We start from the raw sequence: 19,061 nt of genomic DNA on the forward strand, positions 1-19,061 counted from the left end.
CAACAGGTTTTACAAATTTTACCACTTTTTGAGACTGTAATGCAGCATCAACAACATCTTTCAGAAGCAAAAAATCTGTCATACCTTCGTCTTCTTCGTTAAGGTGATGCTCGCTATAAATAAACTCACAGATGTGATCAAAGCAGCCCTCGTGATCTTCTTTCTCCAGTTTTGGCTGTTCTTCTCCTGGCACTGGGCCCACGTTGTTGGCAATGTCAAAGAGGTTGCTTGGTGACAGGCAGAACAGGCTCTTCTTAATGTCCCACATTAATCTCTTCCTTTCTCCGTCAGCCATTGGTCCTCTTCTCCTCTTCCTCACGTCAGACACCCACAGTCCAGCAAGTCGACACAGTCTCTACTTCTGTCAAACAATCACCGTGATGCTCACACCTGTCCTTCTTCCCCAGCATTCATCAATTGCAGCGGCCGCGCAGCTCTCGATGTCATCTATTGTAGTGGATCAGCTTCCAACCTTGGCCTGTAGGTGGCGCCGGATCCCGGACGAGCCCCCAAGAAACTGTTACAGGTCCCGGCTTGGGTACCTGGTTACAGCTTATAATTATCCTGCAGTATGGACACAAGGATCACAAATTGAAATGTGTTGTCGCTCTCCCAAATTCCACTGGATTGTCTTTTTATTGAACCACACAAAATATATTCTTCTCTTTCTTTTGTTTTTTTCCATTGTCTTTTCAACGTTCATATTTTTTGTATTATCACAATAACAATCAATATAACAATCATTCTGTCATTATTCAAATTCACACTACATAACACATAACACCATTCTCATTTTACATCATTTGTTCTCCTCATCAATATCTCTCATTTTCATTTCCGGCATAATACTGTTACTACAGTGTCCGCATCATTGTAGTATCACTACATAGCTTTGGCAAAGCCCACGTGTGAGTAGCTGCACCACTACAGTGCACACAGAAAGCAGACAGTGGCTAATGCTAACAACATTGGCAGAACTGGACCAATAAACAATATAGAAAGTTATAATACAAAAACGAACTCATATTGTACACATTTAGGCTCATTGCACTTGTCACTTTTACAGAAGTGATTAGAAAAATATTAATAGAAAAATAAACTGCAGCAGCCCACTTTGCATTACATTACAATGTCCCAAAACGAACACCAAACGTCATCATCCTCACATCAAACTAAAGCTCAGTGACTGCACTTTATCACACAATTATTTGTGTTTCAAATATAGCTGCTTTAAGGTCATTACTAACCTGCAGTATGGACACAAGGATCACAAATTGAAACGTGTTGTCGCTCTCCCAAATTCCACTGGATTGTGAAGTTTGGGCGGAAGTACGTCAGTGTACAGGAGACTCCCACGGTGAAACAGACCTACACTGCCCCCTGCTGTCAGTAGTTAGCTGTTGTTTAACAATCTATTGGTATCCTAGTGTCACCATTAAATATTATTCACCTGAATATTATCAAAACAAATTATAAAAATACACAATACCAACTTTTTGTGGGTGTCACAATTACATGCTATAGTATAATTTTATTGCATGTTTTTTGTATCTCTATAATTTAAGTAGCCAGGGACTGCAGATGGAAATGAGCTATTTAGCTACAATCTGGTGCAGAACATATATGTATATGAGCTTAATATTTCTGTGCATTGTCCCTTCAAATAAAGACTAAACTAGAAACTGATTAGTATTACACATTTGACATGGCGATTTCAACACCTCTGAACTTGGTAATGAAAACTGCGATTAAGAAGTATGTTAAAATCAAACAGCTTGTGTTTAATAAGTACAATACTTACAGGAAACACTTTGCATTGCACAACATAAGAAGACATTAAATGTGCTATATAAATAAAGTGGATTAGATTGGATTGATTCAGCCTTATGGCAAAGACTACTTCTTGGCTAGACAACACACACCGTAGTGTGTACATTACTACAACCTAACGTCCTGGATTTGGAACTGTATGCAAAGTCTACTACAGAGCCGGTCCAAGGCATACGCGTACTAAGCGTTTGCTTAGGGCCCCGTGGCCACCAGGGGGCCCCCAAAAGCAATTAACAAAAAATTCTTATTTTTTATTTTTTGCATGTACGAGTCTGATTGATGATTTCTAAATGATCAAAGATATATTATTGTACAAAAACACAGTTTTAGGTCAACAGAGTGCTGCTGCTGATATAGGCCTAGTGATTCTTCCTGCCTCTCTTTAAATGTAAAGCTGCCTCTGCTGCACCTGTGACGTTTGCCGCCTGCCGTGCAATGCCAGTGCGCACTGGGCATCAAAAGCGCAGATAGAGGCAAAACAATGTCACAAAAAAGGACATATCCTTCAGGTGCAGAAAAAAGGAAGAAGAAGAAAGTGGAAGAGGAGAAAAAATGCCATGATAAAGGTATGTTTGCATGACTTGGTAATAAAAAGTTTATCAAAGAGATTTGTAGCTGTAATTAGCTTTAGCTAGGTGACGTTAGCTAGCTAGCACGGTGCTAGCAATATGTTTTTAGCATCAGGTTACTAGTGAGATATGTTGTTTGCACAAATTGTTTGCAGCAGAGCACGGTAATTTATGTGGGTAAAAGAAACATTATTTTTTACATCAACTCCTAAGTTATGTGAAACTTCCCCAGGAGCATTGTTAAAATACTTTGGAGGCACAGAATCAGCCCAGAGCCAGTCCACATCCTCAGGCTCAACTGTGAGTGATGAATCAGGTGAGGAAAAGACTGTCACCATACAGTATACATTTAATTTCTTAGTATAAACATTACACCTGAAGGGAAATTAATATAGTCAAAGTATCTCATTAATATGTGTGCCTATATGTATGTATGTATGTATTTCATCTTAGGTCCATCTCCATCCTCTACAGTGCTCTCTCACACACCTCCATCCTCTGTGCCCACTGTCCCCTCCATGTCTGAAACCACAGCTGATTTATCTAGTAAGTTAACTGCAAAACACCCTTTATAATTGCTCATTGTACTGCAGAACATTCTGAGATTAATAATTATGTCCAACAGTGCAATTTAATGACCTTATAGGTCCTTCTTTTTTAGTCATTGTCTTTCTTTGGTCACTTCCTCAGCAACTTCCACCACAACGTCCCCTTCACACCATGGACCATCATCAGCTCCGCCAGTTGACCCAGCTGAGTGGCCTTCTTTCCTCTCAGATTCAGACAGGACTGAGCAGGTGATCAGAGGACCACTGTCTACTAAGGAGAACTTTTCATTCCCCAAACGGCATGATGGCCGAAGTTTTCATTATCATTATACCTACAGACAGCTAGTCAATGGGGAAAAAGTCAAGCGTAGCTGGCTGACTTATTCAAGAAGTAAAGTTGCAGTCTATTGCTTTTGCTGCAAATTATTTTCCAAAAAGTCCTTAAAACTGGCAGCTGAGGGACAGCGGGATTGGGTCAACATACAACAAACAACACTGCCAGAGCCGCAATGAGTTTATAGTAGGTGTGTGAATGATCAACAATCAATATTATTGGCAGAAATAGAGGGTCCCAAAATCAAATTTTGCTTAGGGCCCCATGGAGGCTTGGGCCGGCACTGGTCTACTATATATTACAATATATTCATCCATCCATTTTCTACCGATTGTCCATCTCAGGGATGAGGGGTGGGAGAAGGGGAGGGCAGTTGTACAGTCGTACAGTATACCGGTACTAATAAAGTACTGTGGTACTATCCATTCGTCCATCCATTTTTACCGCTTGTCCCTTTTGGGGTCACGGGGGGTGCTGGAGCCAATCTCAGCTGCATTCGGGCGGTAGGTACTAATAAATAAAAAATGGTACTATACTGCTTCTAGAAATACTGATACTTTTTTTTTTCTCCTAACGACGTAACATTTCTGGTAAAACGAGCAGAGGCACATGTTAGGCAATGCACGGATGGCGTACTCACTGGCAGACATATGTGGAGACAGAAGGGGAAAAGTATAGAAAAACGTCCTTGGACACAGAAGAACTTGAACTATTACCAATGTATGACCCTGTAACTACTTGGTATTGGATTTGTAGTATCAGCAAAAACGTATGTAAAGTATCCAAACAACAGAAGAATAAGTGATTTTTTACCTTTTAACAGAAATGTAGAAAGTAAGCAGCTATTGACAGTAAATAAAAAGTAGATTAATAATCCATTTTCTACCGAAGTGAAGTGAATTATATTTTTATAGCGCTTTTCTCTACTGACTTAAAGCACTTTACATAGTGAAACCCACTATCTAAGTTATATTTAAACCAGTGTGGGTGGCACTGGGAGCAGCTGGGTAACGTGTCTTGCCCAAGGACACAACGGCAGTGACTAGGATGGCGGAAGCAGGGATCAAACCTGGAACCCTCAAGTTCCTGGCAAAGTCGCTCTACCAACCGAGCCGTCCCTCCTAATTTTGACAAAATAATAGAATGGTTAAAGACACAATATGTTACTGCATACGTCAGCACCCAAATTAGGAACCTTTACTTACTACTCAAAGATAAGTTATCTAGCGTGTTCACTATTTTATTTAAGGACAATATTGTTCTTTGATTGCAATAAGAAATGTATGTTTAATGCATCATAACATTTTCTGTTAAAATAAAGCCAATCATGACATGTGGTCCCCTTCATTTTGAAAAGTAACTAAATACATTTTGCGACCTGTAGCAAACAGATTGGTATCGGGTGAACCCTAACTTGGATTAAAAAAACAAAAAAACATTTTATCATTAAAAAGTTAGCATTCATTAACGCACAAAAAAGTACCAAAACTAAGTACCGTTGCGTATCAGTCTCAATTCCCAGGTACCGTGTCAGTTCAAATGTAAAAGGTACCCACCCCTGTCTCTAAAGTACGTCTCAGTTGTATATCTGTAGTATAGTCTCTTCAGTGGATATACCGTGGTACTTCGGTTTTTATATGCCCCACTTTCCTTTGGATTCATTTTTCGCCAAAGGTTTTCGTACGCCATGGGCCTGATCTACTAAGATCCAAATAACACGCGCTAAACAGCCTGTGCAAACTTTAAAATTGCGTGTACATGTAGTGAGCCTGCAGGCGTGTGACCTACTAATTACAAGTGATAACTGGTGCAGACAGCCTTATTTAAAGAAGCATTTTGCGTGTACTACCCGGCTTTCACCATGGAGACACTCATTTAGCGCTGGAACTGCAGCCTGGAAGGCCGGGGGAGCCTGCTGAAGAGAAGTACCCGGGGGAATGGGGTTCGAACCTCAGACCACCATCTCGCACTATTCCAATCACTCATCAGGCGAAAACAAAACATCAGTAAAAGTTATATTTGAAATAAAAAATCTTTCAGTGCCTCAGACTGGAAGTCTCTGCAGAGAGTGGTGAGGACGGCGGAGAAGATCATCAGACTCCCCTTTCCCCTATCCGGGAAATCACAAAAAGCCGCTGCCTGACCAGGGCTCAGAAAATCTGCAGAGACTCCTCCCACTCCCAGCAAGGACTGTTTTCACTGCTAGACTCTAGAAAGATGTTCCGCAGCCTCCGGAGCAGAACCTCCAGGTTCTGTAACATCTTCTTCCCTCAGGCCATAAGACTCTTGAACGCATCATAATAATCCCCTCAATTACCCCCAAAAACGGATTAACTCGCTGGAATATAAAGACAATATAACATACAGCCATAAACGTAGATGCATATGCAATAAGTGCAACATATTTATCTGTACAGTAATCTATTTATTTATATCTGCACCTTATTGCTCTTTTATCCTGCACTACAACGAGCTAATGCAACAAAATATCGTTCTTATCTGTACTGTAAAGTTAAAATTTGAAAGACAATAAAAGGAAGTCAAAGTCTAAGTCTAATTTACTGCACATTCACGTTATAATGCTCCGAACTTCGGCGCTTTGCTAGGTTTTGAAACATGCAGCAGACATGTACCAATTTTTGTGTGCATTTTAGAAGCGGTGGAATGGGACCCACTTTCTTAAAGGAGATGCTCTGGAATTTTGCAGACGCAAGAAAAAGCATATCGCAAGAAGCTTTTTTTCATATTCATGAAAAAAAATGCAAGCAGACACCAAAACGTATCAATATTGTCCTTAATTCATCTAGCAGCTATTAAAGTTATAAAAGGATGTTGCTGAACTGTTGCCCCCCTGTAACATGATCACCGATAGAGTCTGTAGTTATTTCAAAAGCCAAGGTGTGAGACATTTTGTAACTTTTGTCAAATGCTGTAGTTGATGTGGAAGAAGTCTCACGGCAGAGTGAGACACAGAAAGACCATAGTGGGCAGGAGAAGGATTAAAGAAGAGTCAGTAAGTGTTGAAGAGGAGTCATTCTGCCTCCCAACAGTTTTTGTGCTCATCTTCTTGGTTTGGATGAAGATGCTTTCAGTTGTCGGGAAGTGGTCTGTCGTCCTGATGGGTCTGTTTGTGGTGAATATTCTACTGGATGAGGCTGATGTGCTGTGGGGGGACACACGGGGTGAAGCTGGACTGGAAGTAGCAGGGGGGATTTTCATTGTGGTGACATTTGAGCCGGTGTCTTGTGCGTGGAAGTTGTCGTTTAGGGTCAACCCTCCAGCCTGACCTGAGTGCACTCCTCCACAGATGGGGTTAGTGCGGCACGGGCAGCCCAGGATCAGGGCGGGTGTACGCTGCACCCAGGAGAGGAGATAGTTCATGTCCGCTTTAAGGTGACAGGCCCAAGGGTTGTTGCCCAGGGAGAGCACTGTTAGGGAAGTCATCTTGTCCAACACTCCGAAGGGGAGATTGGAGAGGCGATTTGTGTGAAGATAGAAGAAGGTCAATTTGGGAAGTCGGTCCAGTGAACCTGGCAACGTCTTCACAAGCCAATTATGGGAGATGTCGACGATCTCCAGGTGTGCAGGCATGTTGGTGGGCAGAGTCCAGAGGTGATTGTGACTCAAGTTGAGCACGCACAGATTCATCAGAGTGTTGTTGATGAAAACGGTCCTCTCCAGCTTGTTGTCTGAGAGGTCAAGCACCCTCAGGTTCCACTGGTGCACCGTGTCATTCTTGTCCAGGAGGCGGATGCGGTTTGAGGCGGCGTGCAGCTGCCAGAGGGACCGAGGCAAGCGCTCCGGCAGGCGGCTCAGGCCGTTGCGAGACAAATCGAGTACGCGGAGATGCGTGTAGGAGGCCAGCACCCCGTCCAGGTTGTCGAGTCGGTTGTGGGACAAGTTGAGGCCTCGCAGGTCGGCCCGGAGGCCGTCGGGCAGCTCTCTGAGGCCCCGCCGGGAGCAGTCTGCCTTCCTGTGGCTGCAAGAGCAGGCAGCGGGGCACACAGCGGCGGCTCGTAACCCCAGCAACAAGACAAGCAGGAGCACCAGAGGGGCCTCATTAGGGGGCAGATTCTGCTGAGCACGCCTGCTGAAAGACAAGAGTATCGGAGGTGGTCTTATGCAGCATCTTTACCACAGGACAGCACTGCAGCTAAAAACTTCCACTTTGCCAACATAACCATTCATCTAATAAACACGGTGACTATTTGTTTCAAATGACCCAACAGACATATTCAACGCTTTAACATTTTTAAAGAATAAGCAAACACAGAATGATTCAGCTGGTTTTAAACGCAGAAGAAAACGACTCACCTCCTCATTTTAAAATTCCAGTTGTTGCAGACACTCAAGTTTCGGAGCAGCTGCCACTGAAATAAGTTGACCCTTGCACACTAAATTTGTCCTCAAATTGATGGTGCCTCTTTCTGGGTACGGATCCTTTGGGTGTCTGCGATCAAGCTGTGTGCTCCTCTGAATTCGTCTCTGGTGTTAGTATAGTGGGGAGGGTGTTTTCAGAGCAGGCGGCTTTGGGGGGGTCAGAAAGAAGAGAAACTTCCCATCATTCTTTGTAAAGTCTGGCACTGTATTCTTGCATTTAACAACTAATGCTGTAGATGTTCCATTAATTTATTGCATTGTGTCTTATAGCTGTGTTCAAAATTAATTGCTGACACGTATCAAATCATTATCAGGTCTTTCTTAAACAGGGAATATTGAGCAATCATTTTCTGTTATGCTTCAAGTGTGAATAAAGACGTTTGAGATGATTCACATTCATTGCATCTTTCTATTTGTCAGGAGCAATTATTTTTATTATACATGTTTTATTTTATTCTTTTGGAATTGTTGTATTTTATTTGTTTGGCAATGTTTATTGTTATTTATATTTTTCAGCAATTTGTACTTTTTTATTTGCGTTACATGATTTAACAGTTATTTTGTATTTATTTTTTTAAAGCAGCATTTCTCAATATGCTGATTTGTGTTTTAACTCAGTCACACTGCTAAAGTTCAAAAGCAATACATGTAATAGACCAATACTGACAAGAAAAAAAATGTGAATAAGGTCATAGAAAAAGACTAAACAAATCTAATTATGAAGGAAAAAAATACAATTATTTGGAGAAAAAAACTAAACATTTGTATTACATTGTTAAAATTATGTTTTTGGTAAGATTAAGGCATTTGCATTAAAATAATAGGTTGTTTTTTTTCCTGTATTTGTTTATATATTTTCTTCATACAAACGTATAATGGCCCTTATACACATTATTGCACACAGGATTAAAATACATTTTTAAGCATTTTAAATTGTTGCTTGTTTAATATACAATACGAATGGAATATATTTATTGCGGCTATTTTAGCCAATTTATTTATTTATGTTTTTTATTGGTTGTCCTCAATAGGGTTCCTCAGTTTTTAATTGAAAATATGAATAAAATATATATTTTTAATCCTGAAACAATTAGCTTGATTACTGGTATAGCCTCCAGCACCCCCCACGACCCCAAAAGGCACAAGCGGTAGAAAATGGATGGATGGATGGATTTTTTTTAACTTTGCGAAGGTGCACATATAGTTGAAATGAAGAGAAAAGAAAAAATGATATAGCGCTCCACAAACAAGGCAGTCAAACACTGAAAATGCTACATTCTGCCAGAATAACACATGTATCTCTAATTGGTTTGAACATATTATCATTATGTTATTTCCCTCATTTTATACAAAATTTAAATTCCCACAAAAAACACACAACACACAAACACCTAACAGGTTAGGTGTGATTTACCCTGGATAACCTTATCCGGCTTAGAGTAAACGGGGCCTAAGATTGGTCAGATCTATTCCAGCGTCTCGTGCCAAAACCCCAAATATTTATACTCCAAAAACCAGGAGGGTGTGCCTGGGCAAGGATGGTTTCACCCTATCTTAGTTAGAAAAACAACTGTTTTAATGTAAATGAGCAATCCTAAATGTCCAAGTCAACGACAGTTGTTCAAGTGTAATTTGTATATTTTTGTTCTCAAAAGAGTGCCGTTTCTCCCCTGATGTGCAGGTAGACAGCTGAGTCTTGGCTCGAAGAGTTGCAGTAGAGACAGTGAGGCAACGCCTACTAGGTGATCACACTTTATAGGATAGGTCCACACAAAATCCAGAACAGATTTGCTTTTTGTTGGAACTTTGCCTTAAGACTACATACTTTCAATTCATGGGAACATTTTACCGACAAAAACATGTTTGTGCCATCGGATCACCTGTAGTAGCAAACCTTTACATGGAGGACATGGAAAAGAGAGCTTTGAGCTCTTTCAAGGGAACAGCACCCAGTCATTGCTACAGATATGTGGATGACACATGGGTGAAAATCAGAAACCAAGAAGTGCAAGCCTTCACCGAGCACATTAACTCAGTGGACAAAACCATCAAGTTTACACGTGAGGATGTCAAAGACAGCAAGTTGCCTTTTTTGGACTGTGATGTCCACATTGGAGAAAACAGGGGACTCCATGGTTTACCGAGAACCCACACATACCGACCAATACCTACTTTTTGACTCACACCACCCACTAGAACAGAAACTGGGAGTTATCAGAACCCTACAACACAGAGCTGATAATGTTCCTACAAGCCTACAGGCCAAAGAGAAAGAGCTTAGGCATTTGAGGGAAGCCCTCAAAACCTGTGGTTACTCCAGCTGATTGTTTGTCAAAAGTGCATTCAGTACCAGAAATAACAAGAACAGAGTGGATGAGGAGGGAAAAGGTAACAGACCCCAAATTATTGTCATTCCATAAGTATCAGGTCTATCTGAGAAACTCAGAAGAATGTTTAATCAACACAACATCCCAGTTCACTTCAAACCAAGCAACACCCTGAGACAGAGACTGGTGCATCCTAAAGACCGGACACCCCACACTCACAAAAACAATCTAGTGTATGCTATCCAGTGTAATGATGAATGCACTGATTCATATATTGGGGAAACAAAACAACCACTAAGCCGACGCATGGCACATCATAGACGGGCAAACTCTTAAGGCCAAGATTTAGCTGTCTACCTGCACCTCAGGGAGAAAAGGCACTCCTTTGAAAACAAAAATGTACAGATTTTGGACAGGAAGGACGGGTGATACGAAAGGAGTGACGGAAGCCATTGGTTGAATATCCATCCCTGAACAGAGGAGGTGGTCTGCGACACCACCTGTCTCTCACATACAACACTGTCCTTTCAACCATTTCTAAAAGACTGCAATTTAGCCGCCAACAAATAACAGGAGTTAGAAACAACAAACACAGAAGGTGACCAGAATGCCATTTGTTTACAACTGAATGGAATGCTTACGTGGGGGATTCCGACTATTTTTACTGGTAGTAGTCGATCCAAAGCGATCGTTCTGCCACACAATACCTCAATGCTAATGTGGGGAAATTACACTTCAACAACTGTCGTTGGCTTTGATATTTGGGATTGCTCGTTTGCATTAAAACAGTTGTTTTTCTCACTAAGATAGGGCCAAACCATCCTTGCTCAGGCACACCCTCGTGGTTTTTGGAGTATAAATATTCAGGGTTTTGGCACCAGCCACTAGACTAGAGCTGACCAATCTAAGTCTATGAGCACGAACTGATGAAGCCTACGAATTGTCTTCTAAGATAAACCAAGCAGTCCAGTTGCGATCGATTGAATGCCCTGATATGACAATAATCTGGATGAATGAGGACATTCATAGACAACATTTTACAATATTACAGAGCAGTGGATTTTTTACAGTCAAGGGTTTAATGATAAATAAAGAAAGTACTTTTTCACTCTGCCAACTTTTCTCCTGACATTGTTACGGCTCAGACTCCTGCCAACGGCACTCATCCGTCTGTGCGCACCTCGGGACACGCCCATGGGTGCGTACATCCAGGGACGCGCCGTGCGCGTCTCTGCCCTGCAGCAGCCACCAGCTGCAATCACTCACCGGAGAGCTGCACACCTGGGACTGATGAGGGCGAGCTAGATAAAAGACCAGTGGACCCAAGGATCGGAGCGGGAACTTAGTTTTCTCATGGTGTACCGTAAGCGTCAAGCTTTATGCGCTCGTCTTGTTTTCCTCTCCGTGGCTTACTTGTCCCTTGTTTCTCCCGTGTCCCCCACAGAATTCCCTCTTCGAGATCTCCCGTTGTTTCCCTGGTGTTTTGGACTGCTTTCCTCGTTTCCCGACTCCTCGCTCGCCCCTGGACTCCGACGCCTCTCTCTCGCCCCTGATCACCTGCCTGCCCCATGGACTGCCTCTTTCGCTCTCATCAACACTTTGGTAATACACACTTCAGTGAAATTACACACATAGTATTACTTCACACACTCTTGTATTTTGGTCACACACTCCATTCTATAATTTAGTTGTATTGTTATTATTATTATATATATATATATATATATATATATATATATATATATATATATATATATATATATATATATATATATATATATATATATATATATATATATAAATAATTGTACATACTTTTCCCTGGTGTCTGTTTGCCGTCACCTCCCCCTTAGTTCAACCATAACAGTAAGTTCCCGCCAAATTATATATAAGGACCTGACGGCACAGTTTTTCTTTAGCTCGTCCCCCAGTGACTTTAGCTCCGCCCCCAGTGACATTTTTTTCTTCTTCCTCCTTTCTTTTTGCCCCTCTCACGATGGTTTTTTCTTTTCAATCCACCCTGGACAATTTTTCTAGCCCACCTCAGCAAATTCATGGACTATTTAGCAGTGCTGTAGGGATGGAAGAATTTACCCGCCGCCTGGCCACCCACCCTTAGTGACTGTTCCTCAGCTAGCAAGAAGCGTCTGGCATCCGCTTTCTGAGGGGGGGGGGGGGGGTAGTACTGGTGGCTGTGCTGATGGGGTAGCGCAGCCGCACCCAGACAGGGTACCCCCGGCCAGACTTATTCCACCTATTTTTCGTTTTTCCCAGCCACAGCCACCAGCCCCCTGGCTATCCCCTGAGCTAGCACCAGCCCCTCGGCTAGCCCCTGAGCTAGCCCCAGCCCCTCGACTAGCCTCCGAGCTAGCCCCAGCCCCTCGACTAGCCTCCGAGCTAGCATCAGCCCCTCGACTACCCTCCGAGCTAGCACCAGTCCCCAGGATAGCCCCCGCGTCTCCACTAGCTCCCAGGCTGGCCCCGACCTTCGCACCTCGGCCTGCAGCGCCAACCTCTGCACCTCGGCCTGCAGCGCCGACCTCAGCACCTCGGCCAGCAGCGCCCACCCCAGCACCTCGGCCTGATCCTCAGACGTCCTCCTCGTCTCCGGCACCGCCAACGTCTGCTGCTTCCACGCCTGCATCGCCGATGACGTCCGCTGCTTCCACGCCGCCGATGACGTCCGCTACTTCCACGCCGCCGATGACGTCCGCTGCTTCCACGACGGCGTCTTCCTGTTCCACTTCACCTCAGACGACGATGTGCCCTCCTCTTCGCGTCCAGCGGGCTGTACCATGGCGCCGGCCTCCTCTTCGTTTCCGGCGGGACGCACCACGGCACCACTCGCGTCCGCCTCCCCGACGGCCAAGAAGTCGACCGTTCCTTGGTCGTCCACCTCGCCGGCCGCAGCGGGGGTCTACTCGCCGCCGCCACCAGACTTGTCCCCGGTGGATTCGGGGACATTTGGGCCGGCGACCCACCACCAGTTCACCCCTCCACCCTCCCTTGACTTTTGTTCCTGTGCCTTTTGTGGTACGACCTGTAGGACATCTGGGAGCTGTCCATAAGGACGGGGGTACTTTTACGCGTCTCCACTAGCTCCCAGGCTGGCCCCGACCTTCGCACCTCGGCCTGCAGCGCCAACCTCTGCACCTCGGCCTGCAGCGCCGACCTCAGCACCTCGGCCAGCAGCGCCCACCCCAGCACCTCGGCCTGATCCTCAGACGTCCTCCTCGTCTCCGGCACCGCCAACGTCTGCTGCTTCCACGCCTGCATCGCCGATGACGTCCGCTGCTTCCACGCCGCCGATGACGTCCGCTACTTCCACGCCGCCGATGACGTCCGCTGCTTCCACGACGGCGTCTTCCTGTTCCACTTCACCTCAGACGACGATGTGCCCTCCTCTTCGCGTCCAGCGGGCTGTACCATGGCGCCGGCCTCCTCTTCGTTTCCGGCGGGACGCACCACGGCACCACTCGCGTCCGCCTCCCCGACGGCCAAGAAGTCGACCGTTCCTTGGTCGTCCACCTCGCCGGCCGCAACGGCTCAGACTCCTGCCAACGCTGCTCATCCGTCTGTGCGCACTTCGGGACACGCCCACGGGTGCGTACATCCAGGGACGCGCCGTGCGCGTCGCCGCCCTGCAGCAGCCACCAGCTGCAATCACTCACCGGAGAGCTGCACACCTGGGACTGATGAGGGCGAGTTAGATAAAAGACCAGTGGACCCAAAGATCGGGGCGGGAACTTAGTTTTCTCATGGTGTACCGTAAGCGTCAAGCTTTATGCGCTCGTCTTGTTTTCCTCTCCGTGGCTTACTTGTCCCTTGTTTCTCCCGTGTCCCCCACAGAATTCCCTCTTCGAGATCTCCCGTTGTTTCCCTGGTGTTTTGGACTGCTTTCCTCGTTTCCCGACTCCTCACTCGCCCCTGGACTCCGACGCCTCTCTCTCGCCCCTGATCACCTGCCTGCCCCATGGACTGCCTCTTTCGCTCTCATCGACACTTTGGTAATACACACTTCAGTGAAATTACACACATAGTATTACTTCACACACTCTTGTATTTTGGTCACACACTCCATTCTATGTTATTACATATATATATATATATATATATATATATATATATATATATATATATATATATATATATATATATATATATATATATATATATAATATAAATAATTGTACATACTTTCCCCTGGTGTCTGTTTGCCGTCACCTCCCCATTAGTCCAACCATAACAGACATCCCAGTCATGTCTTTAAAGACAAACATCTCTCACGTTCCGTTAACTTGCAACATTTTGGTTTTTTGGGGGCATTTGCAGCATTTTTCTATTGCATTTGTTTTTGATCATGTGATTGCAGCATTTCTTTTGTGGTGTTTTTTTTTTTTTTAAATTTTGGCCATTGTGGGTTGGGACGTTGCTGCCCGTGCAAATTTCATATAATTTTGTCGAGTTGCCGCTGGATTACCCAGCATGCCTTGCAGGTGCTTCGTAAGCACCGTAAAGTTGTCGTGTTTGTTGGCACATAGTCGTTTGCTCGTATGTTAATTTACTCTGTTGTGTGTTTTTTTTTTGGTTCGTACTGTTCTGTTTCGTGATCATCAGTGTAAAGTAGAAATATTTGATGGCTAGTTGCATTCCAAATAAAAAAAGCACACCCCCTCAGCAAGCTGTCGTAACTTATCTTTATTTGCCTTGCCGTCACTAACGAGTGGTTGCTACAATAGATGTGCAACGTTGCTGTACGTACGTTTACTATGAAGCCAAATCCGCTTTAAATTAAAAGGAGAATTGTTTAAAGTGCATCTTTTGGTTCCTCAGCTAAGGCGTGGTCCTCTATTTGCTGCTTTGGAAACGCTAACCCATCTACTTGGGTGACATCAGCTGCTTCCTCAGTCTCTTCTGCATCCTTCTGCTCCTCTTCTCCCTTCTCCTCTTTGGGGCTACGGTCGTCCACTTCCTCCTGTGGCCTGCTCATGTCGGCCAACAACATGCTGGTCTCTTTGGCGTCCGTCTCCGAGTTACTTTTGTCCCGGCCGGCCGATTCCATCCAGTGTTCCGACTTGCTGCCCAGCATTTTGATGCGTCTGCTCATCTGGCACAATTTGAAGGCTAGCGTTAGAGTGGACAGCAGCAGAACGGCAGAGAGGAGGAACAGGCCGGCGGTTAGCATCAAGACGGGGAAACACTCCTTCCTGTCAAACATGGCCACGGGTGTGTCGACGCCGGGGCCGCCTGGTGTCAGGTCAGGTGATCGTGACGACACAGGGGTCATCCTGAGCTTTAACTTGGAGTTGAGGTGAGAGGTGGGAGATGTTGGGTCTGGAGAAAAAGTGCTGGTCGATGAAGTTTCTCTTGGTGTCGAGGAAGACGAGGCCGGAAAAGTGGAGGAGTTGTTTTGAGCTTCACTCAACAAGGCTCTCAGTATCATAACACAGAAGACCAGGGGTAGGATGGCGGGGGTCTTCATGGTTGCTAAGGAAGCTGATGAAAAGAACAAGGGAGTACTTAGCTAAGTAGGTCAACGCATGAGCTGAAAATAACTCGCTAAGTAAACAAGTAGTCAGTAAATATTTGCAAGTGTAATAAAAGTGTGCTCGTAAACAAACACATAATATAATATGGGACACATTACTAAGCATGAACAGTATGTAAGCGATTCATACGGCTCAATCCTGGGTGGATCTCATGTGAGATGAAGTGGGGCGGTGGAATAATAATTTTGCATTTTCTGCTGAAAATGATGGAATGTACATGGAATGTTAATTCAACAATCTACTGCCCTCTGGCAGCTAAAGTGGATAGTGCACCCACCACAACTCCCAATTTGTCACGTTTCATGTGTCAGGTAAACCGCAACGAATGGGGCCATATGAATCCCCTTCCCCTGTATATAAGAATTAATAATAGGAACGTGATAAGGAGGTATGTGCAGTTTTTGCACAAAACTGAGGCACTACTGCAATTTGTAAGAGATGAAACAAGAAAACATATATGTAAATATGTGGAGTAAATGATGTGTGAAAGTAATAGTGAATAATATTTATGAAAGTAAGTAAATAAATGAATGTTATAATGAGTTAACATCTGTGTAAGTATAAGTGAATAAATATGAATGTGATTATTAGATAGCATTAAGAAATTATTTGTGTATGTACAAGTAAATAAATGTGAATGTTATGAGTAAGTATAATGTGCATCTGGAAAATAGTCACAGTGCTTCACTTCTCGAACATTATGTTTTGTTACAGCCTTATTCCAAAATGGAATAATTTCATTTTTGTCCTCAAAATTCTCAAGACATTACCTCGTAATGACAATGTCAAAAAAAACGTTTTTAAATTTTTGCAAATTTATTAAAAATGAAAAACTAAGAAATCATCCGGAAAGTATTTCCGGATGCACTGTAAATGAATACACGTAAATGTGATTTGCCTAAAGAAATCATCTGTGTAAGTATAAGTAAATAAATATGAATGTTATTATTAGTCAGCATTAAGAAACAATGTGTGGCTAATAACTAATTAATATTTAAAAAAGGTAAGTAAATATATGTTAATGTGAGTAAATTACTTGTACTTAAAAATAAACTAACTAGCAAAGCACACTTGTAAGTATACACGTAAATAAGTATGTGTAGAAAAACATATATTTTGTTTACTAGTTTGCAAGTACTGCACATACATAAGTCAGCATTAAAGTTATAAGAAGCAACAAATTAGTAAAGTACTAGAATAGTCGTAAGTATGTAATTAAGTAAATAAACATGATGTCATGAGTTAGCATTAAGAAACAATCTTAGGCTAATAATTATGTTCAAATTTTAAAAACTAAGTAAATATAACAGCTACCGTGAGTGTAATTACTTGTACTTTGATATAAGTACAGTATGTGTAAAAAAAAACAAGTTTGTAAGTACTGTACATACATAAGTCAGCATGTAAATTGTGAGTAAGTAGCAACAAACTAGTAAAGTACTAGAATAGTAAGTATGTAAAAAAGTAAATAAGTAAAAGACACATTTTGTCATTACAGTACTACTTTACTTACACAAATACTAATACAAATTTAGCTTTTTTTTTCTTGACAAAACAATAAAAAGACAATTGTGTACTTACGTTGTAGGTGATTTGTTCCTGTAAAAAAAGTGTGCAAAGAAGAAGAAGAAAGAAGAAGCGATGTATGAAGTAGTTTCAGTTACAGTAAAAATACATCAATAGAAGCATTACTTCTTGTTTTTGTGCTATAAATAAGACTTTTTTTTTTTTTTTACCGAGAACATCTGTGATGCTTACACGCAAAGATAGTACTCAAGGATTGGCTTATTTTTACACTTCAATGTAATATTTTATACATGTTTACCCAGCATAGGACTACACAAATACATGAAGTCTTCTGAACAAATGCATACTTACTTTTTTGGCCACATCTTTACAGCATAATTTCACCAAAATAAGCCTAAATTAAATGATTTACAGCAATATGATGCTGATTAAACTCGGTAATACTGCATTAGTGGTGTAGTAAGCAGTAAATGTGAGAGCAAGTGAAAACAGATGTACTCTTTGTTACCGTCTGCCCAGTGATGCAAGGTCCCAACAACCTCAAAGCTGCGAGGTTCATGACTGGTGAGGCAAAATGTCAATGTTTTTTTTTTTCAATAACATTGAATTGTTGTGATTTCATGAATTAGTAATCAATGTTTTAAGCGATCCTTGTGATCTCAAAAAGCACAGCAACAACAAAAAATTGGAAAACAGATACTGTATGATGACTTACTCGATTTTATACTGGACAGACTTCAAAGTAAGCACTGGATGGCAGTAAAAACACATACTCAGAGCAAATTGTCAAATCACTGTGCTGTTTCAATCAATATGACCAATAACATTCACAATTAAGGTTTTTTAAAAAAATATTTTTTTTTCTTGCTTGGTTCTCAACAAAGTCGGACGCTTCTCCTCCCTCTCCTTACTTGCTTCTTTGTCCTTGTCTTGTCTTGTCTTCATTTCTAAGAGCCTCTCTTTTGCATTGTTCTGCAAAGTTTAATACATGAAATTGATAAACTGGTCTCCCAACTCAATTGACAATATTGTTTACGTGTGGGGGAACCTGCCTGTCCTGCCGGGGTGTTTGCTGCTGGATACATGAGGAACTCTTGGGAGAAGTGACGAGTCGTGTGCCTGGCGGTTCTTTCCATCAAAAACATTAAAGATGTCTATCTATATTTGCAACTGTGATAACAGCTGATTGGATTGAGCGTTACTTTGGTCTATCAACAAATTCGAAAGACGATGGAAGCTGTTCAAGCCCGCCGTGATGCATGGGTTGGGGAGAGCTGTGAACACTCAATTTGGCGATCTCGGATTTGAATCGCAAATTGGAAAACATCTCGGGGAAGTTTTCCACTCTGCAAGGCGGGATCATGATCAATTTTAGAGCCAGACTGGACAATTAGAGCAGACAAACCATTGGAAAGTGTTTGCTCACCCTAACCAAAACAATCCTCATCTACAATTCGACTCCCTCTGGGATGGCCTTGGCAGGGGGATGCTGTAAACTCTACAGCGAGACCAGTGCAGCGGAAGACTCTCTGAAAAAAACCTCTTCCACCTTCTTCAAAGACACCTGGGCTGTTGACTCTGTTCCTCCAGGCTTATAGACAAAACACGCACCCATTGACTACAATATACATAAGCCCAAGCCCCCCCCCCCCCCCCCCCCCCCCCCCCACACACACACACACCTTTGCTGCTTCAACCCCCCCGCGGTATGATGACTGACAGAGCAGCTTTGGACCAGATCAATAATTAAGCGCTTTACTTACATGTGTAGTCTTCTGTCTTGTTTGTTTTCTGCCATCGTTTTTAGCAGGCATAGTGAAATGTTGGAAATTTCTCCTCCCCTTCGATATCCTCAAGAGGCCCCAGAGCTCACTTCATCTAGAGGGATCTGCAGCCCTCACACTTGGACCTTCCCCCTTGCCTGAAGAAGAATTCGGACACCACTCGATGACTGTGACTGGCCAAAATGTGCGAGGAAGCGGCAGGCATTTGACAAT

The 19,061-nt window shown here is 43.0% G+C and overlaps 3 protein-coding genes across 4 annotated transcripts; 1 reads left to right on the forward strand and 2 right to left on the reverse strand.

Annotated features, from left to right (window-relative positions):
• Positions 1-686: 686 nt before the first annotated feature.
• On the reverse strand, positions 687-7,917 carry omgb (oligodendrocyte myelin glycoprotein b). 2 transcript variants are annotated; one of them, XM_062048058.1, is made up of 2 exons: positions 7,596-7,917; positions 687-7,368 (listed from the first exon to the last, which is right to left on the reverse strand). In XM_062048058.1, the coding sequence occupies exons 1-2, from the start codon at positions 7,601-7,603 to the stop codon at positions 6,234-6,236; spliced, it is 1,143 nt and encodes a 380-aa protein (XP_061904042.1). In that variant the 5' UTR covers positions 7,604-7,917; the 3' UTR covers positions 687-6,233. The 2 variants fall into 2 exon arrangements, with proteins under 2 accessions (XP_061904042.1, XP_061904041.1); XM_062048057.1 differs by having other exon boundaries at positions 687-7,371.
• LOC133650609 (zinc finger MYM-type protein 5-like) lies at positions 2,055-8,067 on the forward strand. Its single transcript, XM_062048059.1, has 4 exons — positions 2,055-2,396; positions 2,632-2,715; positions 2,853-2,945; positions 3,090-8,067. Exons 1-4 carry the CDS (start codon positions 2,312-2,314, stop codon positions 3,458-3,460), a joined length of 633 nt encoding a protein of 210 aa, XP_061904043.1. The 5' UTR covers positions 2,055-2,311; the 3' UTR covers positions 3,461-8,067.
• A 6,489-nt stretch (positions 8,068-14,556) lies between these two features.
• On the reverse strand, positions 14,557-17,211 carry LOC133649734 (uncharacterized). Its single transcript, XM_062046391.1, has 2 exons — positions 17,119-17,211; positions 14,557-15,484 (listed from the first exon to the last, which is right to left on the reverse strand). Exon 2 carries the CDS (start codon positions 15,468-15,470, stop codon positions 14,796-14,798), a length of 675 nt encoding a protein of 224 aa, XP_061902375.1. The 5' UTR covers positions 15,471-15,484; positions 17,119-17,211; the 3' UTR covers positions 14,557-14,795.
• Between the last annotated feature and the right edge of the window lie 1,850 nt (positions 17,212-19,061).

This window comes from Entelurus aequoreus, linkage group LG05, assembly GCF_033978785.1.
Source record: "Entelurus aequoreus isolate RoL-2023_Sb linkage group LG05, RoL_Eaeq_v1.1, whole genome shotgun sequence".
NCBI classification, from domain to species: Eukaryota; Metazoa; Chordata; class Actinopteri; order Syngnathiformes; family Syngnathidae; genus Entelurus; species Entelurus aequoreus.